Source organism: Tachypleus tridentatus, chromosome 12, assembly GCF_004210375.1.
Source record: "Tachypleus tridentatus isolate NWPU-2018 chromosome 12, ASM421037v1, whole genome shotgun sequence".
Taxonomy (NCBI): Eukaryota; Metazoa; Arthropoda; class Merostomata; order Xiphosura; family Limulidae; genus Tachypleus; species Tachypleus tridentatus.
In genome coordinates this window covers 68,440,453-68,468,267 of record NC_134836.1, presented here as the reverse complement: position 1 = coordinate 68,468,267, position 27,815 = coordinate 68,440,453, and the positions used below count along the sequence as shown (strand labels likewise).

Genomic DNA, 27,815 nt, shown 5'->3' with positions numbered 1-27,815 from the left:
GTGGCTATGACGTCTTACACACCTAGCATGTGCATGGGCCTGCTGGAAAGCAATGCGGTTGAAGAGTGTAGGATATCTATAGAAAGTATCCCAGGCTAGTTTTTGAGCCTTCCGTGCCACGTGGCAGGCAGGATTCCACCATGAATGAGGATATAGTGGAAAAGGTATTGAGGTTTTAGGAATACATTGAGCAGCTACTTGTGTAATACAGTCAGTTACTGCTGCCACACAGCTGTCTATTGATGGCAGGATCAAGTTCTGCAAGAGCAGTGAAAGAAGGCCAGTTTGCCTGATCCAGCTTCCACTGGGGCATGCGGGTTGGGGGGCATCAACCACGGCCAGTCTCTCTCAAGATTATAGAAAAATAATCACTGCCTCATGGATTATTGCCAACCCTCCATGAAAAATGGGAGAATAACGAAGGGGAGCAAATTGAGAGATCAAGAGCAGTAAAGGACTGACTAGGGGCATTGAAATAAGTAGAAGAACCAGTATTGAAAAGAGAAAGGTTGTGATCAGAGAGCATACGCTCTGCAGAGTGACTCCTATCAATATTGGCACTTTCCCAGAAGGGATGATGTCCATTAAAGTCCCCTAGGATGAAAAAAGGGAGATGGCAACTGTTTGATGAGAACATCAAGGTGTGATTGATCACATGTCTTTCCAGGTGACAGGTAGAGAGAAAAAAACAGTGATGGTATGACCCAAGAAAACATGGATGGCTACTGCCTCCAAGGGTGTGTCGAGTGGCAAAGACAGGGTGGGCACATGCTGATCAACCAACAATGCCACCCCTCCATCACACAGCCTGTCATTTCTGTATAAATAAAACTGCTGAAAGGTGACTGTATTGGCAGGTTTTAGAAATGTTTCCTGTAAGAAAAGACAAACAGGATGGTAGGAAGCAATCAGTGTTTTGATGTCATCCAGATTAGAACATAAACCTCAACAGTTCCATTGTATCAAGGTGGCCATTTTTATTTACGTGTTGGCGAAATGGGTGGAGAACCTTTCTGTTTAAGACCACATCTTTTTTCCTTACTTTCCTTATCTGAAGGAGGTCTACTGACCTCCATGGATCCTGCCCTGGGTGATTGGGCAGGTGTTTGCTGTTGGAAGGGGATTCCAGAGACTAAGGATGTAAACAAATGATTGTTTTGCTTCTTGGGGTGAAAGAGGAAGATGGATCCGAGGAAATGCCTGTACCTGGAACCAAATGATGTGGATCTTGGGGTTTGATAGAATGTATATAAGGGGCAGAGATAGCTGGTGAAGTTGATTAATCAACCTTTTTAACCATGGAGGTCAAAAGACTTTTCATTTGTTTGGAGAATGATTCTTTTAGGAGGCACAGATAGATCTGTTTGCATTCCCACAGTTGTTGTGGAACGAAGTGCAGCAGCATATGTCCGAGATGAGGTGGTGGACAGAAATATTTGAGCCTCAGGATAGGCAATGTTATGAACTGTTATCAAACACTGCACATCTTTTTCTTCCAGCCATTTAGGGCAAGAACGAAATTAGGACGGATGAAAGCCATTGCAATTTATGCAATAAGGGTCCATTTCACACTCTTAGGCATCATGGTCCTTGCCACTGCAATGAGCACACGTCAAAGAACCACGACACGACATCTTCGAGTGACTGAAGTCACTGGAAACGTCAGAAAGGATTTGGAATATATGGCCATACTCTGCAATTAAGATAATCTGCCTTGATGGTGACAGGCAGATCTGGTGACGTAAATTTGAGAATGAGGACATTGGTCGGCACAATAATTCCATCTTTGCGAGTGGAGATTTGCCTCACTGCAGAAACTCCTTGGGTGAAGAAACCAGCGAGAATCTCAGACTCAGAGATGTTCTTCAAATCCCTCTCAAGAATAACTCCTCATGATGAATTCAAAGTAGCATGAGGTGTAACCTCAATAGGTATATCCCCAACTGCTTTTGAATGCAACAGGAGTTCACTGTGTTGAGATGTGGATGTTCCACCAATATTTCACCAGATCGAAGCTTCTTCACTGACTTTGGAGAGCCAGCAAGTCCCTCTAGTCCCTTCTAAATGAAAAAGGGAGACACTTGCCCTAAAGGTTTGTCTGAAAGTGAGTGCAATATATGAAAATGAGGTACATCATGTGGCACAGGTGGTGAGGATTGCTGCTCAGAATCTTCAAGATGTGGTCACTTACCTATAGAGTGTTTTTTCACTATTTTATTAAGAGTTTTAATTGGAGTATCCATAATAAAGGGAAATTTCAGTGCCCACTAACCCCACCCATCATGGAGCCCTACGTGGGGACACACTACAATGTGAAGCAAGGACACTGCAGCAACGTCAGGGTTTCGTGAGCACTATACCCAAACACCAGCATCAGATACAATGTCTGCAACACCTGTTGAGAACATCCAACACTGATACTTGGTTGATCCTAACCCAAGTGGACCATTCCAAGGCTGCCCATCTACAGGAATTCAAGGCTAAAGTGGTGTTTCAGGGTTGGACCCCTCAACCACCAGGATCCTCTCCTCCCCTTCACGGGTTGTCATGCACAGCAAACACGAGTGGATGTTTAAATCCAAGAGAAGGTAAGCTGAAAGAACAGAACCTTCCCTGGGAGGTTCCGTCACCACATACAGGAATCCTCACCGAGGGGTAGTTCAAGTTTCTTCCATAAAACTAAAGTTATAAAATAACAGTTACCACCCTACAGTTGTATAATTATACATTTGTTTATATTGAACTTAAAACATGTAGCAACTAGTTAAAAACACACAAGAATTTGTTGGGCCACAACATATGACCCATGAAATATGATACCAAACATACCACAAAATACCCTGTATGTTAGGCAAGCACAAATACTTTTTTTGAACTTTGCACCATAAGAAACAAAACATCATTAAGTTTGCACACAGCTGTCCACAATCAACTTCTAAGAGGCTTCGTCAATGAAAATAAATTGCATAAAAGTAAGCTATGTGAAAATACCATGTAATTAACCCTTTCACCTCGGTAAATCAAAGTGCTAATGTCACAACTTTTCAGTTACATTCAAATTTTAACTACTATCTATCAATATATATGAATAAATTTAGCATCAAAAGATAGCTAATAAACCAAAGTTCATTACTTAAGTTCTTAATTTTATAATGAAATATTTTTTAATTCCCATTCTTCCCTTGTACAAGAACTTTGTTTATTGATTTTCCCTCTTCTCCCAGAAATAAACTTAATTTATTACTCATTGTTATGATTTCATCACTCAGGTAAAGCATAATTTACATAGCCTTCAATCTTTAGTTAGAGTAACAAAATTAAAAAAATCAGATCCATACTGCCATGCCCACCCATCATGTTCACTCTTTCAGAACTTACCAATAATGCCCTGAAAATTCAATACTATATTATTAAAAATCGCTAAATAAAAGTGTTTCTCTATCAAATAATTTATCATATTATGTTGTCTGTAGAGAGAATTACCAATTTCCTTTATAGTACAAACATTATTCCCGTGGGAAACAAACTGATAAAAACTTAGTTGAATTTTCAATGGCTTCTATTGCACAGCTAGAAAAACTGTAGTTATAGAACATTGTTTTTCATTTTCATGTTATTATTCTGTATTTTTGGTGCAATATTCAAGTAAATAGAACTTGTTTAATGCAGTAGTTCAGTTAATGTAAAAAGTAGGGTTAAGTTTTGTGAAAGTTGACAGTAAACATAAGAGAAACAGTACTCCTTGTTTTTCACATGTATTTTTTAGGTTAGATAACACAAATTAAGTGAATAAATTTGTATGTTATGTAATTCAATGTTGTACTGCAATTTGCATATTCACCATATGACTTACATTTTATGTGGCAAGAAAAAACTAGTTCAAAGGACAATAAAACATTGAAATTTAAGTGTTAGTAAATCTATACTGTTATAAGCTTTAAGCTACTTAGGATAAACAATTGTCATTTTCTGTTACAATATGAAGTCATTTGAGAAAGAAAATAATGGAAATTTAAAATTATTTCCCAATTTTTTTCATGATGGTTACAAGATTGGTCAAATCAACTGACTGTATATAGAGTTAGGGTAACAACCAAAACAGATAAAATGTAAACTTCTTCTGAAAACAAGAGTGGCACCTCAGTAGCCAAGGCGCTTGCAATTCGTTTAGACAGGATTAAAGTAGTCAATGTACTTTTTTTTTTCCTTTTTTATTAGATATATTTTTGTGAGTCAGCAATACCAAGTATGGGACACATATATTTGATTCAACTTTATTACTCATCAGGTTCTCAACCAACCTACTCTCAAATTGAAATTATTTTGGACAAGATTAAATTAATCTAAGAGACCTTGGCCTCGGTCAAATACATCAATTAAAGAGTTTTACTTCCAAAACTATAACTAGATCTCATGCTATAAGACAGTATGATGCAGCTAAAATCATCTGATATTTTAGAAGATTTTAAGGGTTCTGTAAATAATATTTGAAAATTTTCAGATGAAGTATTTTTAACCTTTTCATGAAAATTACTTTTCACTCAGAGAGAAACAACATGCAGGGTAACTTATAAATAAAGCTTTTAACTAACAACATGCAGGGTAACCTGTAAAGTTTTTAATTGACACTGAAGTGATTTTTTTCCTTTATTTTCTTTTTATACCTGAACCCTTTACTGAATGCAGATGTGTGGTATCTGCATCTGTTTGTTGTACAGCACAGAGCTATGCAATATGTATCTGCATCTATTTTTTGTACAGCACAGAGCTCTGCAATGGGTATCTGCATCTGTTTGTTGTACAGCACAGAGCTATGCAATATGTATCTGCATCTATTTTTTGTACAGCACAGAGCTCTGCAATGGGTATCTGCATCTGTTTGTTGTACAGCACAAAGCTATGGAATGGGTATCTGCATCCGTTTGTTTCTTGTACATCACAGATATACATATTTGTAGGCCTTACTTGATGATAATAGTGCAGTCTGTACAAAAATAAATTTGTATTTATTGACTGTAATGTTTATAGGACACACATCTTATAGTCTGTTCTCTCAGTATTTGTAAACTGGAAGTTAAAGATTATCTTCAGTGTAAGAATTATTTGTAGTTTTATTTTTGATCGTTTCTCTAACTTTTATCATCATTTGTTCTCTAATTGAATAAGTGAAGGTTTGAATCACATTGGAGTTGCGAGTCTCTAGCTCATCTTTTGTTAACTGATACTAGATAGACAGTTGAATAAATAGTATTATTTAGAACTCAGCTGTGTTGGTGGAAATTACATTTCTTTTTTATCCTCTCATACTTTACTAAATCTGTTTGACATTGTATGCTATATCTCTAAAACCTGCTAATACAGTAATTAATCTTTAAACACCACCAACTCACTGTCAGGTAGATCTTAGTGTTTCTCTAGTTATTGAGGTTGTGATATGTCTGTGTAACTTTTATTTGAGAACAAAACTAGTTTAAAAGTTCATGATGTGTATTCCTATTTATAATATTCTATAAAACTCTCTCTGCTAATAAAATGCATTTTAGTATAAAACTTAGAAGTCTCTCTCATCACAGAAGAGAAATAACAACTGAAACCTGTATGGATCATGTTAGGGTGCTGGTAACTCATCTTGTGCTAGTGATACAAAGGCCACACCTATAACACGATCCAAAAGATCAGAGTGAAGTTCAAACTGAAGTTAACCCACAATTGGCCACTAGCATTATCTTAGCAAGCCTCCTTTAACAAAGATTAACATTAAAATCATTTGTTATTTTCCATTTCTTACATGTGATCATTGGAATGTTCTATGTGGGACATGGTATGTGGTCAACAAAATATACAACTGAAGACTTTTTTTTTAAGGTATGCAAGACTTGTTTCAAAAACTTAATTGGTTTGTTGCATTAATATTATACAAATTATTTATTAAATGTTCATTAGTTAATTTCATCTGCTGGCCAAATATTCTAAGTTTGTAAAATTTACTTACAAGTCTGTAATGTTACTCATTTAATCTTACCAAGTCAAGAAGTGATTGTTAAACCAGGTTTGGTTAATGATCCTATACATGGGTGTTATATAATTTTTTTAAAAACCAAAGGACAGTTAATACCCCAATATTTTTCTACTGTACTTAAATCAATATGAACAGGGGATCACAGATGATCACCCCATACCACCACCCACACCAAACAAGATATAAAATCAAAAAACCTTAGAGGATCTTTGACCAAAATGTCCAAATCTAAATGTAAACATCTATTATAAAAATTTTGATTAAAGCAAATATAATCGTTTTATTTTTAACCAGTAGTGAATATCTGTAAAACAAAACTTGGATATATGATAATCAAAAATAAATTGACACAAAGTGAAAACTTTTTGTAGTTTATTTTGTGTGATGTTTTCAAAGTATGCTCATCACACAATAGAGATGTCATCTGGATGAACCAATTAGTTCTTTATGATCACTTACCTGTTTTTCTTCGAAAGTCTTGTAAAATAACACTTGTTCATACAACACAAAACTGAGGGAAATGTGATGCAAGCTAGTGCAAAATGAATTTTTTAAAATTAATTTATAGATTGTGTATGTATTACTGTAGAAGAACTAACTTTTGTTCACCAACATAGCCCTTACACTTCTATCAAATAGTTACTAACCAATGAAAATTACTCCATTTACCTAAGTCTGATCCATCTTTGTGTCTTCCAAGGCCAAAAAAACTACCATCAGCAATATCAGGTGGAGAGGGAAGACTCGTTTCTTCCAACCCATTTAGATGTGGAGTCATTTCACAAGGTGTTGACATTGTGGTAACTTTACTACCAAGAGGTGTGTTTTGACTTTTCTCTAGTGTACCTATGGAAGTAATATTCTCTGATGAACTTATTTTATTTCTTCCAACATCTTCCACTTTGTTCACACCTTGAGGAGAAGCAGAACCCATTGTACTCTCTGATCTTATTGGCACAATATCATTTTTCTCACACAAGTTCCTTTCGTAATTTAAGCCTCTATTACTTTCAGTCAAAGCCTTATCGCTTGTATCTATAACTAACTTGTCTGAATTCATATCTATTGCTGTTCCTCTGTTAAAAGAATAACTGGGAGGATTATTTTCTTTGTTGCTGTAACTTGAAGATATGGAACAACCTGATAGATAAGAAGAACCTTTAGGTGAGAAACTGGGCACTGAGCACTGGGTTAAAAATGAACTTGACTGATCACTAGATTTCATTCTGAAGTTTTGAGCAGAATCTATAACATCTTCAATCAAACAATCAATCTGTTTATCTACTGGAGTCGCATTCCTAAAAGTAGGAAAATAAAGACTTCTTACTAAAACTAACAGTGTGCAAAAAACCATGCATATCTTAACCTCATTTTAGAATGTTCGCCTTTTGTTGTGAAGAAATGAAACTACAAAAGAATACTTGTATCTCTCTGACTTAAAATTTACATAATTACAGCTATGTCTACCAATAACACACATTAAGACAAAGGTGGTTGTTTGTATTAGTTAGAACTAGATGTGAGACCAGAGAAGAAAAGATGGTTTTCTTACAGTTTTGGCTTTGGCTACTTCCATTTTAACAAGTCAGTTGAAAGCAGACAAAATCCAATAAACAGTTATGAGAATTACCAGTAGTAAAACAATACAACTGGATATTGTAGTTTAAATAGAACTTAGAATATGCACAATGTGTGTTAAAATATTAATGAAACTTGTATACAAAAATGTAGTGTAAAGATATCTTTTCCCAGAGAGTCCAACAGATATGACAATTCAGACAATAAACGTATATCACATCAGTTGTGTACTACTGTTTATCATATGTTTGTTGAACATTAAAACATTATTAACACTGAGTAAAATTTAATGTTGTTTCAAGTAGATAGCACCATGATATACTACAACAGTCACCTATTTAAAATCAGTTCTTATTATTAGCTCTTTTGGGGTTAGAAATAGGTTTATTCCATTTGACACTGTATTTAAAATTCTAACAGTAAAAATATTCAGGTAATATAAGTTGGCCAGATTTGACAACCCTACCTATCAAAGTATATAATTAAAAACATATTTCCAGGTGCAACAACTAAAACAATATACAAAACACGTTCTCTAACACAGGTGAATTTGTATGTACCACATGCCACCAACATTCAATAACAGTAGAAAAGAATATAAAAATGATTCAAAACAATGATCGACTTAAATACATACATACATACAATACTATACAAAAAACTGTTGTCACAAAGTCAAGAATTAGATTTCAGGGCTACTTTCAAAAAACAATGGAAGATAAATCACAGGTGAAACATCAACATCTTATTAATATTCATATTTAGTACAAAAAAATCAGTAAAAGTGTTTAAGTTAGTCAAACAGTTAATATTGTATGTGTCTCCCTTTTGCTTAAACTACTAACAGTCTTTCAGACATTGTTGCAACACATTTAATCAAACTGTCCTATGGAACTCTATTTCAAACATTCCTACTACACTCCCATAAAGTTTCTTTGGAAGTAACTTTTTGATTTGCCAAGTTTTTGATCCATCAAATCTCCAGATCTGCTCAATTAGGTTGGCACAATGCCAGTCTCCCTTCTGTCCCGAAGGCTGCCTGAACGTAGACACTTGTACATCAGTATCATTGAATTCAGGTGTCCTACCTCTACTTTCCTATTTTCAAATTTACCTGTCTCGGTCTCATGTTATAGGGTGTACTTGCCAGTGTTTGGGGAGCATTTCTAGTCTGTAGCAAGTTGTCAGAGAGTCCAACCAGCATCAAGTAAAACTTCTATGAATCTCTGCTCTACTGACAGCTCTTTATTTTTTGTCTTATTGGGCTGTGGCATGACAACAAAACATAATATAGTGTATTAAGCACTGTTTTTATCAAAGTTTATTTGTGGAGTGTTATTAAACTGATTTTTTCTAGCATATACTGGGAGCATATGCTAGCTCCTTGTAGACTTCTTTCTATATAGTTAACACACTACTTGGAGTACCATGACAGTTATTTCAGACAATAAATTTGAGCAGTATGTTCATTCAAGCAAAACCCTTATGACGTAACCTTGATACAAGTATATATTGGAATAATAAAGAATAAGTATTCTCACTTTGGCTAATTCATTTGTCAACAGGGATTAGTCAAACTTTACCATAATATTGAAATTTACATTCTATAATATAATGGAAAAAAATTCATAAAATGCAAAAAATGACAAAACATTCATTATCCTAACACAGTACTGTGTACACAAACTACTTTTGGTTTTAATGAAATAACCTAAAAAATATTATGATTCATATACTGAAAACAAAGAAAAACATTAAATTAAAAAAATATTTACTTGGTATTACAATCTGTTTGTTTAAACTCTTCATTGTAGTCTTCCATGTCATCGTCAAGAGAGAGACGAGGAACATTATTAGTATTTAGAAATTCTATGTCTTCATAAAATGTTGGTATTATTGTAGATATATTCTGAAAAAGGAAAGACAAAAGCCAAATATCAGTACTTTACTGAAGGAGAAAACAATATAAACATGGAGAAACTAGGTTTATAGCTGTAATACTAAATGAGACATGGTAACATGGTTTTAAACAATGAAAACTATGCCCTTAATCTGAATTGAATTACAGTCAGATATAATTCTAGTAGACTCCATGTATTCTATAATGAATTACAGACAGACTTCCCCTAGAGTGACACATTTTCTCTCAGCATGTTTCCATCCCTATTTGATCCACCACCCCTAGGTAATGTAGGTATTTAAACATAAATTACTCTTTATAAAAATCATCACTGTTCAGATAAACCACATTTATTATAAACTTCAACTTTGGTTACAGAGCTATCAAATAGAAAATGAGATCCCATCTGCCACATCCTCTCTTTCATAATTCATTAATAGTTCACTCTTACACTTAATTAATTATAACCAATAGAAACTTAAGGTTATCATCTACCAAGTCACATGTTGTATAACATTATGTCTGAAAGGTTAAAAATCAATATCACTCAAAATGTGAACATTGTTCTCATGAGAAAGTAAATCTTTGATGAATTTGTAACAACTGTTGTCATAAAGTTAGAAAGTCCAGAAAATGTTTAGAGGTAAGGGAATTTGTCTACCTTTAGCATGTTACTAGTCTATATTGTTTAGAATATTATTTAATTAAATACAAAAATTATTAATTGCAATATTATGAGGAGTATAAAAAAACTTGGATTAACTCTTTGACAAACTGACAGAAATAAAAAAGAAAATTTCATAAATATTTCATTTCTTGTTTTTCATATTTATTCTTTATGTATAAAAAGAACTAAAATGTAAAGATAAGGATATTGTAGGGTAGTTAAGATTAGATTAAATAAAGTAAATACTAATAAAATAAAAATATTTCACGAGAGACACTTGTGAGTTGCTTGTACCACCTGTAGTAGCTCATGGATAATGTAATTCAATATCTTAACATGAGCTGCACTGTTCCTTTAGTGATTTACAACTTACAAGTGTGGACAGTAGTTAGTCATGGCTCAAAGGGTAATAAAACAATAAAATGTAATAATAGATGTATACTGTTATGAATTTAGGATAAATGAATGTTGTTTTATATTACAATATATAGTAATAGAAAGAAAAAGTGGTAACTTAGATATATTTTAATTTTCTTCTATGGTTACAGGCCAGTAAGATTTGCCACTGAGAAAAAAAAAAAGTTTGAAATGTATTTAGGTCTTATGGATTACACAAATGAAGTTTGAAATTTTTAATTTTAAGATAAAAGTTAAGATGTTTAAGATGGGAAAAAGTGTTATATTAGCATGGAAATTACTTTGCACATGGAATGTTCAAAACAGATACTCAATACATTTATGGACATTTATTTCATTATTCTGTTTGGAATGAGACACCAAACTACACAATGGGCTATATGTGCTCTGCTCACAGGTATTGAAACCCAGGTTTTAAGTGGCACGAGCCCCCAGACATGCTGCTGTGCCCCTCGGGGAATATTATATTTGAAATATTCACTAAAAACATTTTTTGTGTGTGTTAAAGACTTATAATATTAAGTGAACTACTGTCAAGTTTGTGAAGATGTAAACACTATATTGAAAGTTAGAAATATTAAATGTGTAAAGATTTTAAATGAGTACAAAGAGGTCAAATGATCAGTCATAGAGACTGACCGCATGTTGAAGTTGTTCGGCTATACCATGTATTCTCTAATTAATGAGTCACATCTAGTTTTTAGAATTTTAGGTAAGATTAATAAAGCCCAAGAGAAACAGTACTAGCCATAAACATTTAATGGTATTTGTTGATTTCTGATGGAAATTTACTTTAAATCTAAATACATTGTCTTTAAAATAAAATTAATCTCACATGAAAATAAAAGAAATTTATTTTTAAAATTCTTAGTTTTCTGACTCATCTCTTTTTTAAAAACTTGACAATTTTAAATTTGTGGTGAAAGAATTTACTAGAAAGTAAACTTTTTGAGGTAAATGGTAACATTCATGTCTACAGCTTCTTAACGTACCTAAGTTAATAAATACATTTATTTAACTGGTAAAGTTCATGTTTGTAGCTCCGTAATGTACCTAGGTTAATCAATACATTTATCTTACTAGTAAAGAACCAAAAACAAATCCACTGAACCACAAAATATACCTTCTGTACTAGTTCTTCTTCTGAATAACCAAATAACATTTGAGAGAAGTTGGTGTTACAAGACAGGATAGTTCCATTTGGGAGAAGTACCACCATTCCACTGATATTAGCAAACACCCAGATACTTCCTTCGTAAAGACATTTCATACTTTCATCTGCAACATCAAAAATTCTTTTGTAAAAAGTAAAAGTTATTTTGGGTATCTTTAGTAAACTGGAATAAATAAATGTTTTAAATCAAAGTATCAGAAAACTAATGTATTATTTAAAGATTTTCAAACTACATAGGTATTTTCAAGTACTCATCACCCCAATACTTGCTGTCACTGTTTAACAATTGTTTTGAAACTTCAAAGAGAAACCTCTTCAACAGTTAAGTCTTTCAGCACAGACTCAGTCCATGGGATCACTGTCATCACCAGTTTGTGGTTGTTATAGTTTTCATGTTGTAACTTTTAAATTAGTAAGAATATGTTAACAGATTTGGAAGATTATCAGCCATGATGACAAGGCTTTCATATGCAAAACATTTTTTATTCTTTTTCAGTTTTAAAATTAAAAATATATTTATGCATCAGAAAATTTTCTAATTTCGCATGTGAAATCTTTATAGCTTCCTGATAATTACCAAACATTTTTATAAGAAACAAATTTACATTTTATCTGTCATTTCACTATCAAAACACTGTACAAGTTTAGTACATTTGACTAATCTCAGGACTACGATAAAAAGTTAGGAAATTAATATAAATTAAACTTTAATCTTGAAGCATTATACATTTAATTATATTTATCATTATTATGATATTGACCTTTCTGCCATGCCTGGCTAACAATACAGAAGTTACAATGATGCAGGACACATGCACTCATGTTACTGCATCCAATAACATGACTGACCTTTACAAAGTGACCTGTCTTGCCTGTTTTAGTGTACTAGTGTTTTGTAAAATACAGTCACATTTCAGTTATATTATATATGTATAAACATTGTTTAAAACTATTGTATCTTCTAATTACCAGCTTTGTACTCGTTTGTTCCTTGTCATAGATTGCTAAGCCTCATTTAAATTCATACATGGAGAATGTGAAACATCTTTATTAGGCTTTACACATAGATATTGAAATAACAAAAACTATATCAATACCACAGAAAGAACTCTACTATAATTTATCAAACTCGGTAACTAAACTGCATTTGGGTCTTAAAAAAATATTAAATGGAGCTTCACCATACCTTATTGTATAAGTTTTAAAAGAACAAGTTTAGTGCCTAAATAATTCAATCACACTGAGAAAGCCATTGTGGGGGTTGACATTCTGAGCTTTCAATTGATTATTCACATGTTGTAAACAGAAGTAGGTAAACATAAGCATGTCTTTCCTAAAATGGAAAGAAGTGGGCAGGGCCACTGTGTTTGATTCAGTACACATATAAAGATGTCAACAAATTTCTACATGTTTAACCAGAAACTCTCACTTCAGTGGGGCTTTAATTCAAGCTACAGAGCTTTCATTTTCTACCAGTTTCATAATTTCTACATAGTTTAAACAAACTCTCCAACTAGAAACATTTGTATGTAAAGAGTTTACAAATAGAGAAAAATACCATAAGAAATGTTAATATGTTCACTTCTCTACACATGTTAAAAACTGGGCATACTCAAGTTTTTCATTGAGTTTGTAATTCTTATATTATCACAACTTTATAATTAGGAGTTTCAATACACAAGTAATGTAGTTTGAAATAATCTAGACTTTCATTGCTAAAACTAACAAGATTTAAAGTTAGAGACCTTTCATTCAGTGTCATACTACCCTCTCAAAGTAAATCTTTATTAATGCTTCAGAATACCTGGTGATATGTGAACTGAAACAGAAATAGCTCCTAATATGGAAGACTAAACTCTGTGGTTTTAGATTATATCAACTCTCATTAACTTAGCCGTGTTAACAGTAAATTAAACAAAAAAAGTTTTGTCTCATTTTATGCACAAGAAACAATTTGGAACTGTAATTCTCATTTGGCCATAGTGTATACATTGTCATTAATCCCAGAGAAAAAAAAAAAAATTTGTTGCCAGAAAATTTGTACACATACACTACTGGGTTCAACAAGCTTTACTGTCTAACATTTCAAATCTTCCTTCATAAAATCATAGGTTCATAATTACTAATACTCTGAAATATACCTTCAACAATGCTATCATCTGGAGGATGTTGGTTAATGATAATACTCAGAGGGAAAGTGGCTCCATCTTTGGTGCAACCAGTAAGGCTCTGTTTGTGAATTTCCTGAAAATTAAAAAAAAACAAAAACATTTATGTTGCCAACAAGAGTAAACACATCAGAACATTTATCCCTTGAAAGAGGAAAACAATAATTATAGGCAGAAATTGTAAGTTTAGAGCAAATATAAAAAAATTCAACTAATATAAAAGAAATAGTACACCTTAATAAACGTTTCTCACATTTAAAATAAAAAATATACTTTTGTTAAGAGTACTCGAAAAACTTGATTTCCAGTTATAGAATTAGCCAAATTTTTTCTGTTGATAACAACACCCTCTCTAATGACAACATGAAAAACAACAATATACTCTCCACTAAGAGTAGAAACTTCCACTTAAACAGAAGGATCTAAGCAGAAATGATCCATTTGCAGAACAAAATAAAAAAATATATAATTTGATGACAATGTATAAAAAATATAATATTCTTTGTACAAATAATAACTCACTTTGGAAAGTTTTTTATTGGGTAATGGAAGAACAACTGATGGGACAAAAGTAGTTAGGTTCAATGCCAAGACCTCTTCACTTGTGGAGTACCCAAATAATGTAGCAAAATTTTTATCACAGGTTCTAATGCTCCCCTACATGAAGAGAAAATGTTATTTCACATTTTAATACAATATTCCAAATCACAGAAAACACATTTTATTGTACACAAGCTTACACACAACAAGTGGCTAAGAAACCTCATAACTCATTCCATACTTGATTATAAATGTATTATAACAATTGAAAAATAAAATAGACTGAAACATTTGTTTGAAGTAAAGCACAAAGCTACATAATAGGATATCTGTGCACTGCCCACCAAAGGCATCAAAACCCAGTTTCTAGTATTTAAGGCTACAGACATGCCACTCTACTAGTATAATTTCTATCACAATTGAGGCTCGATTGCTAACTTAAAGCGGTAAGTTTATTTAACTTACTTACCCCAAAATTGCAGTACCTTTCTTCTTTACTTTGGAGAGCAATCACCTTCACACAACTGTCTACAGGCCACCAGTGAAGGGTGATATAGATGTGGGACATTATGGGCTTGAGCACCCACATCTCACACTCCTAATTTCTATATCTATTGCCACTTCATTATTTTCTTTCTTTCTTTCTTTCTTTCTTTATGTGAGACTAGCAAATGGAAGTTAAGACTGATAGATGGTGTACCTCCATGCTACACTAATTGAAAACATCCCAGGGTATAAACTATAATGTGGGATTATAAAATGTACCCTAGGTTTTGGAGGTGACTGAGAAAGTAGAATCCACACTGCAGTGGGGATACACCTTCTATAATCTTAACCTCCATTCACCAGTCTCTCACACACACACGAACACACTCACAACCTATCTTCACACCATATTTAGATCCGCTGTTATATACATCCATCCACAACTTATCTTTACACTATAATGAGATCTATTATTGTGTACGTATGTCTATAATTTATTTTTACACTAGAATTAGATGTTATTGTATACATATATCCACAACTAATCTTTACACTAGAATTAGATCTGTTATTATATGGATATATCCACAACTTATCTTTACACTAGAATTAGATCTGTTGTTATATATGTATATCTATAACATATCCTTACATCAGATTGAAAGGTCACAACAGCTGTTGTTCTTTCGACAGGTTCCATAACAACAAGGCAGCGAGGTTCGTCATCAACTAATAATCTTTGGATCCATACTGATACTGGAATAATATCTCCATCAGAGTCAACTATGTCCATCTAATAGTATTAGAAAGATAAATACAGACATGGCTAACACTTGTTTTTAACTTGATCAGAAAACTACAAAATGAAATGTTCATGCTATTTGACATACTGGTGGTATAATTATCTCAAGATGTAATTATAATGATATCTAAACACAGGGAAGACCATATGTTCTGTTATGAAATGTTCATGCTATTTGACATACTGGTGGTATAATTATCTCAAGATGTAATTATAATGATATCTAAACACAGGGAAGGCCATATGTTCTGTTATGAAATGTTCATGCCTTTATGTGATGTTTTAATTATACAAGATTATCCTTTTGCACATTGAGTTACTTCCTAGCAATTAATTTAATTTTTGTAGGTTTAAAAACTCACCAGAATAGTTTATAAGTCATGTCACTGTTTACCTAATACACTAATAACATCTTACAAACTTTAATTTTTGTAGGTTTAAAAACTCACCAGAATAGTTTATAAGTCATGTCACTGTTTACCTAATACACTAATAACATCTTACAAACTTTAATGTAACAGACTAAGCAAATTCAATTATTGTAAATCCAGTTTCAGCAAAACCACATTACCACAACTCCCGACATCCACACCAGCTCCCCATCTGATTGTAACAAAGGCTCTGTAAGGGCATATTGATCTTTCTTCACAGCAAAATATTTTGAAAGTTGATGCCCAATCAGTTTTTCAGTGCTTAGACCTAGTAGTTGGCATGCCATTTTGTTAGCCACCAAAATCTAAAACAAGAATGTTCAAGGTTCATTATTGCACACATTAAGTTTATGAATAAACTAAATTTAACTTATACACACAGGAAACTTTCTTGGTTAACAGAGGTAAAAAGCACAAACTTCCAGATTCAGAGGAAATCTATATAGAAAGTTCTGTATGACTACAAAAACTGTTCATGCACAAAAGACAAGAACTTGAAAATTTCTGTTTTTAGGTCAGTTCACATTGGTTTTGTAGGATTTTATGCGATTAAAGAAAAGTCTGTTGAGAGATCATGTTTTCTATCCAAGTAACTTTTGTCTTCCAGACTAATTAATTCATTACAAGTATCAACTTGAGCCACGCATTTGTTGCCCATTTTACCACTGTTTGTTCATCATTTATAAAAGATTATTTACTTTTTATTGCAAACATTCATATGAAAATTAAAACATAGTACTTGTTTGTAGTACTTATACCTACAGGTATAACTTTCCTACAATTTTTTATTGCTGGTTTATGTTTAAAGTTACAACAAATCTACTCTAAGTCATGCTTCAAATTTAAAAGTTTTCAAATGCTGTATTACTTAGTCTTTTAGTTAAATAACTACCAAGTAGTGGTCAGTAATCTCTCATGTGCATCTCAAAGTAATATAGTTTCAAGTATAATTTCATGTTTATTTTGTTTTAGTTTCAGCAGTATTAAAATTTAATGTGTTATATAATAAAACCCTTTTAATTTTAGTGACATCTGGATTTAGCAAAACTCACTTCACTTGTCTTAGCATTGATTGTCACTACTGCTTTGTTGGGATTATGGACAGTGTGTGCAAACACTGAACGACTCTGACCACCCCCTACAAAGTTGTGAAACACCCAACTTCCACTGAGAGACATGTTCTGATGGGAAACACTGGCTGATGGGGCAAAGCTACCTTTAGATCCTCCAGATGAAAAACTGAAGCTGTTTAACCCATTACCTGGAGAAATTAGATTTAAAATTCCCTTTCACACAAATACAAACACTTCTGAACTTAATATATCAAACACAAAAATGTTTCTCTGAAAGATACTGATATGTAGATATTTATACAACTTAACAGTATTATCAATGTTATATTGAAAATTGTACATACATTTAAGTAGTATTACATTTACCATGTTGCTGTATTTAAAAAACAAAAACCTTTACTGTTTTAACATTTTACACACACTAAATATACCTGTAAAATATACACACTATAAACTGGCTAAACCTTGACTGTTGTTACAATCATACACAATAAAACTGGCTAAACTTTGACTTGTTACAATCATATACAATAAACTGGTTTACCTTTGGCTGTTATTACAATCATAATGTAACATTCTGCTACACCTACAACATTTCATAAAATACTATTATCTATGTAAACCAGCAGTCAAACACTGTTTCCCATATTTAAATGTCTTTAGACTAGCAGTATATTTATGTTTATATTTTCTAATGCATATATCATTATGAATATCAAATATTAATCAGTTACTGTGAGTTTAACCTTAACTTATTAACTACACTAGCTAACTAACCTTTAAAGTTATTAATTCCACGTTTAATGGAATCAGTGTTCATGACAACAGGACTACTTGTAGAAACACCATAGCAGATATTAGTTTTGCAAGAGGAAGGAAACGACTGATTAGCTTCGTACGGCTGGCTGTGCTCTTGTGGTGACAATCCAAGTTGAGCTGCACGCTCTCTCCGACCACTTCGTAATCTATCAAGTGGTGATGGATATGAAGGTGATCCAAACTGATTTCTTCCAATAGTATCAAGCGACATCTTATGTTTTAGATTTTTCCATGGTAACAAGCCCTGATTTCAAGTTACATATATTATAGGTTATATAAGAGAAGTAAAAAACAGAACTTCAATAAATTTAACACATTGTCTGTTACAACATCCAAAACAAAATTTTTAAATTGATAAATAAGTAAGAAATTGATGAAGAGTTAATCAAAATACATTTTAATAGCACAGCAACATTAATCTTTTCACAATTAGCAGAATTTTGATTTTTAACACAACGCTTGTGTGTGTATCCATAACACATTAGTACTATTACACGAGCAGTATATTTGATATTTAATTATAATTTTACAGTATTAAACAAATTATAAAAAGCAACTTTTCCTTTAATATGTTCCAGAACAACATGTTTCTAGTCTACATATGACTCACACAAGATCTATATCCTAAGTTTTATTATTTGATTGCAATTTTAAAACTAGACTTCTCACTATCATATCACACTATCTTCCACAATATCCCAAAACTAGAAATACTTTCAAAGACACAAGGAAAAACAATATTTCAAAATTATGGTTCATAATACCAGACTTCTAGAGATGTCATATAAAGAACAGTAAAACCACTGCCTCGACATGTAGATGTATTATGCAGCAAAGCAAGACTCATTGAAACAAACTTGAAAAGGTTAAAGCAGTTTCATGCTGTTATAATAGATCAATTTTTCAATTCAGTTAAAAAGAATCAGATGTAATAGATGAGTCATGTGTTAGTTTCTTTAAGCTATTCTCAGCCACATTATATTATCATACTCCAACTTCTGTTCTCTATTAAACTGTTGGATTTATATTTTCCCCATGTGAATTTGAAATATTTTACAATGTCACCAGGGGGTAGATGTGTTACTGAACATAATTTAAAGTGCTAGAAGGAATTAAGTGGATTTAAGTTTAAGGTTAAAAAAAGTTGAACTATTACAAATGTTTATCCTACAGTCATCTAGAACATTGGGGAAGGGGGGTTGGTTAAAGAATATATTTTAAAAACAATTTTTCTCCAATGCAATGAGAACTTTTACTCACAAAATCAAATTGAAAAACATCTATTTCTACTTTTTTATAACTTCAATCATATTTAAGACAATTACATGAATGCTGCAGTTTTGATTTAAGCTCTACTGAAAAATTACCATTTCAGCCAAACAAAAAGAAAACTATGTTAAATTGTGAGTACGAACTAAAATACAGTTATCTTTACTTATGTATGAAAGGTTTTATTTTTTATCTAAGCAAATTTTATCAATAAACACTCAAAACCGAACATCAAAACACTAAGACCAGAATCAGTGCACAGTGTGTACCAAACACCAGGACACTCAGACCAGAATCAGTGCACAATGTGTACCAAACACCAAGACACTAAGACCAAAATCAGTGCACAATGTGTACCAAACACCAAGACACTAAGACCAAAATCAGTGCACAGTGCGTACCAAACACCAGGACACAAAGACCATAATCAGTGCACAGTGTGTACCAAACACCAGGACACAAAAAACATAATCAGTGCAGTGTGTACCAAACATAAGACACTAAGGCCAGAATAAGTACAGTGTACCAAACATCAGGACACTAAGACCAAAATCAATGCACAGTGTGTACCAAACATCAGGACACTAAGACCAAAATCAATGAACAGTGTGTACCAAACATCAGGACACTAAGACCAGAATAAGTACACAGTGTGTACCAAACATCAGGACACTAAGACCAAAATCGGTATACAGTGTGTACCAAACACCAGGACACTAAGACCAGAATCAGTGCACAGTGTGTACCAAACATCAGGACACTAGGACCAGAATAAGTACACAGTGTGTACCAAACATCAGGACACTAAGACCAAAATTGGTATACAGTGTGTACCAAACACCAGTACACTAAGACCAGAATAAGTACACAGTCTGTATGAAACATCAGGACACTAAGACCAAACGCAGTGCATAGTTTGTACCAAACATCAGGACACTAAGACCAGAATCAGTGGACAATGTGAACCAAACACCAGGACACTCAGACCAGAATCAGTGCACAGTGTGTACCAAACACCAGGACACTAAGACCAGAATCAGTGCATAGTGTGTACAAAACATCAGGACACTAAGACCAGAATAAGTACAGTGTGTATGAAACATCAGGACACCAAGACCAAAATCAATGCACAGTGTGCACCGAACATCAGGACACTAAGACCATAATCAGTGCACAGTGTGTACCAAACACCAGGACACAAAGAACATAATCAGTGCAGTGTGTACCAAACATAAGACACTAAGGCCAGAATCAGTGCACAGTGTGTACTGAACATCAGGACACTAAGACCAGAATAAGTACAGTGTACCAAACATCAGGACACTAAGACCAGAATAAGTACAGTGTACCAAACATCAGGACACTAAGACCAGAAAAAGTACACAGTCTGTACAAAACATCAGTACACTAAGACCAGAATAAGTACACAGCCTGTACGAAACATCAGAACTCCAAGACCATAATCAGTGCAGTGTGTACCAAACATCAGGACTCTAAGACCAGAATAAGTACACAGTCTGTACGAAACATCAGGACACTAAGACCAGAATAAGTACACAGTCTGTACGAAACATCAGGACTCAAGACCATAATCAGTGCACAGTGTGTACCAAACATCAGGACACTAGAAAAGAATAAGTACACAGTCTGTATGAAACATCAGAACTCCAAGACCATAATCAGTGCATAGTGTGTAACAAACCTCAGGACACTAAGACGAAAATCATTGCACAGTGTGTACAAAATATCAGGACACTAAGACAAGAATAAGTACACAGAGTGTACGAAACATCGGGACACTAAGACCAGAATAAGTACACAGTCTGTACAAAACATCAGTACACCAAGACCAGAATAAGTACACAGTCTGTACACAACATCAGTACACCAAGACCAGAATAAGTACACAGTCTGTACAAAACATCAGGACTCAAGACCAGAATAAGTACACAGTGTAAGACCAGAATAAGTACACATCTATACACTAAGACCAGAATAAGTACACAGTCTGAATAAGTACACAGTCTGTACGAAACATCAGGACACTAAGACCAGAATTAGTGCACAGTGTGTGCAAAACATCAGGACACTAAGACCAGAATCAGTACATGTTCTATACCAAGTCAGAAATACCAAGTTAATAGAGGTTACTTTTTGCAACTAAAATTAATTACTTAAGACATCTTTCACCAAAAACCAGAGCCAATTAGAATACGAATATATGTATATAACAGTATTCCAACGTGTAACATCAAGCAGTGTCCTATAGACAATATAGCCATAGAACAAGTAGACAAAGAATCCCCTACCTGACAAAAAGCTAAATTTTACTCCTTACAACTGTTTAAAATAAATAAATGGTGTTTTATTTATTTACAAAAGATGTTAAATATGTAGGAGCACAAAATCTGTGCTGGATCATGGGATACAATGTAACTCTTCATTGAAATTATTGAAAGACAAAGTTTACCAAAAACCTCTAAAAAACTTTCTTGCTACTGTTTTGGTTTCACTTCCAACATAACTAGTACATCTTTCTTGAATAATCAGAAAGTAAATAATTCTCTGTACCTTCTGTGCTTGAAGTGTTTATGACCTGCATCAACTGCAGGAATGAAGTGAATAAGGTCCCTGTGATGAGGCCTTCTTCTGAGGTTCAAAAAATATTTCACTTCTGAACTACATGTAAAAATGTCCATCAGAATTTCTAATCCAGTGTAAACTATATTTGTACACCTTCCTTAAGTACTTACTACTTAACATGTTCATGTTGGTTCCAAAACATATTTAAAAAGTAAATCAAACACTTACTCACCAAAATAGGCTTCTGAGGAGAACCTAAAACATTGGACAAGTTTTTTAAGGAAGAGTGGGCGTGAATTCCAAATTGTTGACTATGAACTCGTTTCTGTGCTCCTTCACCAACAGGAGATGACGAAGACATTTTGTGTCTGGAGGAATATTTGTTAGACCATAAAAAGAAGTGAGAGAGAAATATAATGGTATTTATGATATTGTAGCAAACACAAGCGATTCCAAATTGCAGTTAACTCATTTTTCAATGCTTACTGGGTCAAAACGTATATAATTTAATAACAATATTCAGACTGGCTAAGGTATAACTCTTTAGTTATGTTTATGTTTTGTACAGAGTTGTAAGGCCTCTCTTCAACACACCACAACTAGTAAGCTCTAGCCTAACTATACTGGTAGACTGTCAGTTTGGAGAAGACCCCACTTGGATCACCAGAGTGTGATCAATTAATCTAGCCCTTGACAATGACTTCTGGATAAAGAGGCTCTGATCCACAAGAAACAAAACTGTTAAGAACTTCCAAGCACTTAAAATCCATTCAAAAACAGTATAGGAATAATACTTTCTTCTGTGTTGGTAGTAATAACACAGGAGCTCTGGCAATGAGAAATTTAAATCTTTAGTGACTAAAGTTTCTTATAATGGTGATGGATAAACGTGGTTTTTTTCATCACTCACTAGAGTATAGCTAACAAAACTACAGATATAAATTCCAACTTTAAAAACCAAATCAGATTTGCACACTATCCAGTAGCCATAAAATAAACTGGATAATTTAACCAATGCAAAATTAGCCACAACATATAGTAACTATATTCAATTTTAACTGTGAAATACTGTTGAACAAGGCATTCTTAGAAGATAAACCTACATGAAATAATGTGCACAAATTATTCAAATGCTGCATTATTTCAACTAAACCTTTTTTTAAAATATATTAGGAAAATTATTTTTATATTTCAATAGAAAATATCAGAATTAACCTGAATCATGTAGATATTAATCCTTTGGTGTTAAGTAGAAAGACAGAGATTAAATACAAATACACTACCAGAACCAGACACTGCTTTCCATGGTGTATTAAGAGGTCAAAGATTAAATAAATGACCTTATTAAAACGGTAAGTAGGTGTGGAGAATTGCTTTTGTTAATATCATTTCTAAAAACAGGGTGATAATAGTGACTATGGAACTTGTACAACAGTTAGTCTTACTTCTAAGGTGGACAAAAATTTTAATCTGAAGAAAGAAAGTACACAAATTCATTTATTAAAATATAATGACACTGATGGAAGAAAATCCAACATCAATCCACTAAAGGGTGGTTGGATAAGAAAGGAAAACTAATAATGGAATCCAGTCAAACCAGGCCACCATCGCTCGTGGTCTATCTTGAGAATCAGTGTTTTGGTTTTTATTAATTTACATTACTGATGTTGAATGGTGGGAATGATGACATTGAATCCTTCATGTCTCTTCACTGTAATGAAAATGTAAAGATATTAAAGAATGACTTGGATCAATTAGCAAGTTTAGTAAGTAAGTTTTAATTACTGCAAGTGGAAGGTTATACACTTGGTTTATCATGATCTGGATTGCACATTTCAAGAGATGTCACTCAACAACTTGAAGGATAAAGTCCTTGAGACAATTCATTGTTAGTACTTAAGCTGTTACAATTTCTGGGTGTATATTTACTGTACTCATACTGATTAAATACCAATAGATTGCTTTAATTGATGTATGATATTTAGTAGTTCTGGTTAGTTTCTTACAAAAGACTGACTTTATTCATAAGTTCTTAGAGGTTAATATACACTTTCCAAATTGTTATGTTTGTCATGGTAAAAATTGTAAGCACTATAACACAGGTTTAATAGTTTCCAAGTTAATGTTGACACATGGCTAATAATTAGTAAAAACACAAATAACTGAGTTAAACTTTATAGCCCTAGGAAACTTCATCCATACTATATTATCTTTTCTTTTATTTTAAGAATTATTTTGTAATTGTACTATTATTAACTACTGATATTAATCACTATCACAGCTAATAATATTATTACTACAATTATAAATTATACTTTTATAGTATAAACCATAATGGTATTAATGCATAATGGCTTTAGTAATACTAATAACTAAATAGATAAACTGTATCTTATGTTAATCACTCAACTGATTATTACACTCATGATTTGACAAATCAGGAATATGAGAAACAAAGTCAGATTTAGAACAAAAATAACTGTTAGCATTAGTAACAACTAACGTTAACTTCTGTTACTAGCATTAGTACAACTACAAGGATAGTCTTAACTCAAACCAGTTTAACAAATATTTGTACTTCAAATTCCAGTTTAATTTAGTTGAATAATTACATTATTCAATTTTGTAACATATACGTTTAAAATTTAAAATATACTGAACTGTAGTAAATGACGCTTTATCCTAAACCGGAATTGATATTCAGTGAATTTCTTTAAATGTTTAAAGCAAATTCCAGGCGAAAGTAAATAATAATATTTAATACAAATACAATAAATATTCTTACATTCGTCTCTTATTAACCTGAAACAGATTTCGAAATTAACCGCCTTGCATCCACTATAAAAGGTAATTTGATAAATGACCACTAGGTGATTCCCTTGAATAACGAAAATTTGTTGGTTTTTATGGTTTTAATCTTTAATATACAGTAAATTCATAAATAAAATAAAAACCAGAAAAAAAGATCTGTATGGCAAGACAAAAATAACCTGAGAACAATTACTTTACTTGTTTAATGTAAATACTTTTGAAATACGTGAAATTTTTATTTTGATTAAGAAGTTAGCACACAGGATCGCGTACAAAAGTTGTACTGACGTATTGTTAAGACGGCTGGTATGAGTATTAAAACTTAAATTAAATAAAAGTACAGAACAACGTCAGGTCATCTTTAGTTTAACCTGAAGATAGCTTTGTTAACCTAAGAAGGTCGAAATGTTGTTCTGTACTTTATTTTAAAAAAAGTTTTAATACCAGCCGTCTTGAGAATACATTTTTACTTCAAATGTGTTTCTCGTCATCACGAAAAAGTTGTAAGGGTTTTTAAACGAGACTCCACACTCGAGTGCTTTTGAATAGTTCACTATTCTTCTTTATATATATATATATATTATTCCTGTAAAACTGACTAGAGAAAATTGGTTATTTTAATAATTATATGTTTGTGGGTTCGCGTATGCGTTTTCTACCATCTTATTTTAATGTAGAAATTTCATCAATTTGTATGTAGTTTGATACTATGGTGGCTCAAAAGTAGAGATAAAAGTTTACAACGCTAAAAATCGATTTTCGGTACCTGCGGTTGTCAGAGCACAGATAACCCATTGTGTAGTTTTGCGCTTAAGAATAAACAAATATATAGTCTAATTCTGTTTAATTTTCGCGTAAGAACATCCAGAAAATCTATAAATTCATTACTATTGTTCTCGTTATTTTTGCTCCTTTGTTTCTTAAGTTAGTAAATAATACCAGCGCCGCCGCAAAAATATTGCTCCAACTTTACACGTTGTGTAAACAAGTCAAAGAGAGCAATGACATAATGTTGCCCATGTAAAATAACTGGATAAAATATTTTACGTAGAGGAGCGAACAACGTTTTGACCTTCTTCGGTCATCGTCAATATTTTCTCAACCCAAACGAGCCGTTTTTAACTAGAAGCTACGGCCTTTACTATGCCGTATGGAAACGACCAGTCATGTGGCTAATACTAGTCGTTGTATGTAAATCCGATAATTTCTATTAACTAAGGAGTGTTTTGTTTGTCTGTATGAATTTCGCGTAAAGCTACACGAGGGCTATCTGTACTGGCTTTCCTAATTTAGCAGTGTAAGACTAGCGGGAAGGCTGCTAGTCATCACCAACCAACGCCAACTCTTAGGCTACTCTTTTACCAACGAATAGTAGGATAACCATAACATTATAATGCCCCCACGGCTGAAAGGGAGAGCATGTTTGGTGTGGCGGGAATTCGAACCCGTGACCCTCGGATTACGATTCGAGTGCCTTAACCACCTGGCCATGCTGGACCAGTATAATTCTTGTGATTTCTTCTTCAAGTGACACACTAAAAAACTTTAGGAAATGCTTTCTAAATCTTTCAGTGTTGATACACATTGAGACTTAAAGGTAATTTTCTTATAAAATATATCAACATCCTAAAAAATCACCCTACCACTGTCAGGTGATTTTAAACTATATTACCATGTCAAAAACACTGAATTTTGGTATAAACAGTATATATCAAATTTTTAATTTAGTTACCTTTAAATAAGCTGGATAGTACAAGTAAAAAAGTGAGTCTTGTTTTATATCTACTTTTATTCTGTCTGAATAGCACACCTTCCATTTTGCAGATGTACCTTACTATCCCAAAAGACAGCTCTATTTATGCAATCCACCAATGGAACTTTGTTTGTACATCTTGAATTTGCAGTATGCCTCATTTCATGGAGAGGGTTTCTAGTGTTTCATTGGTCAACTTCATCCTTGGAAAGTGAATGCTATCTCACTTGCTAGCAAATCGACTTATATTGACAATCAACTAACAGTACTTCATATCTCCCTTACTCTCTTTTAGCTATCAACCAGAAATGGTGTTACATTACTCTTATTGGTAAATATCTTAAGGTTATATAGAGACTACCTCGCTCTGTTTGAGACATATTTAGGTTGCACACCACACCAATAACTCTGTGTTATCTGAACTCCACTTGCAGTGAGCTTCAATATCAGTGAGAGAACCTCTTGTATTCTCTCATCTTGTTTGGTACTGCTGGACGATAGATACCAAATAACTTGGCAGTAATGATGAAAATCCAACGTCTTGGAAAGAAAGCCTCCTGGATCTAGCCATTCTGTCTGTGGGCTGTACTTTCTCAGTGCTTTTCATTTTCTCTAGATCATATATTCACAAGCCTGTTGAAAATGCCATTTCCACTCAACAAATCTAGTAGAGTATGAAATAGTTTCACTGTGCACCAGATCATAAACGAATATACCTGTAAACAGCAGCATTTACTGTCATGGCACTAAAATTTATCTTTCATTTTTACTCTGTAGTATTTTCAGGTACACTTATTTCCCTCAAAGTAAATGAGTAAAGTTTGTTTCTCTTTGGACGAAGAAAGAGATGGTAAACAAAAGTGTACAAACAAAAATCCTTACTAAATGCACAAACAGAGAAGAACACAAAGTGAAATATTGTTATTTGAATGTGAAACTGGCAATAGAGCGAGTTTATAAAGAAACCTTTATGGGTTCTTTCTCACCTGTTCAATGTGAGCCTCTGTAAGCTAGTTAAAGAAAATAAAAATAAAAGCTGAAACAAACATTCTCAAAGATAAATTTATATACAACTTTAATATAGTTAAAAGTATAATGTTCTAAATTAGTCTCCAAAACGTCTGACAACATCCTCCTAAAAATGAGAGTATGGTCGTAAATACTGTAACACAGTGACGCATACAAAACTAAGCTCCCTATGGCACTCACCTTACTCACCTGACCTAAATCTACTGAGAAATAGGTAGGTGTTTTCTTATAACAAAGTCACATCTGGCTATCTGCCAAGTTCACCGAGGGGAATCGAACCGCTGATTTTAGCTTTG

General features: G+C 33.1%; 1 protein-coding gene across 3 annotated transcripts in view; it reads right to left on the bottom strand.

Moving 5' to 3' along the window:
* Nucleotides 1-24,802, bottom strand: part of LOC143233492 (PAS domain-containing serine/threonine-protein kinase-like) — a 39,543-nt gene extending 14,741 nt beyond the window's left edge. For 2 of the 3 annotated variants that reach the window (XR_013018187.1, XM_076469775.1), the window contains exons 1-11: nucleotides 24,712-24,802; nucleotides 22,159-22,294; nucleotides 18,033-18,318; nucleotides 17,235-17,443; nucleotides 16,323-16,487; nucleotides 15,602-15,742; nucleotides 14,446-14,580; nucleotides 13,897-13,999; nucleotides 11,705-11,859; nucleotides 9,373-9,506; nucleotides 6,689-7,317 (exon numbers count right to left, since the gene is read on the bottom strand). Coding sequence is in view for 2 of the 3 variants with exons in the window: in XM_076469775.1 (XP_076325890.1) it covers nucleotides 6,689-7,317; nucleotides 9,373-9,506; nucleotides 11,705-11,859; nucleotides 13,897-13,999; nucleotides 14,446-14,580; nucleotides 15,602-15,742; nucleotides 16,323-16,487; nucleotides 17,235-17,443; nucleotides 18,033-18,318; nucleotides 22,159-22,287 (2,086 nt within the window). In the remaining variant the exon portion in view is untranslated. The remainder of the gene's footprint in view (nucleotides 1-6,688; nucleotides 7,318-9,372; nucleotides 9,507-11,704; nucleotides 11,860-13,896; nucleotides 14,000-14,445; nucleotides 14,581-15,601; nucleotides 15,743-16,322; nucleotides 16,488-17,234; nucleotides 17,444-18,032; nucleotides 18,319-22,158; nucleotides 22,295-24,711) is intronic. The other variant, XM_076469776.1, reaches the window with a different exon arrangement.
* Nucleotides 24,803-27,815: the final 3,013 nt, after the last annotated feature.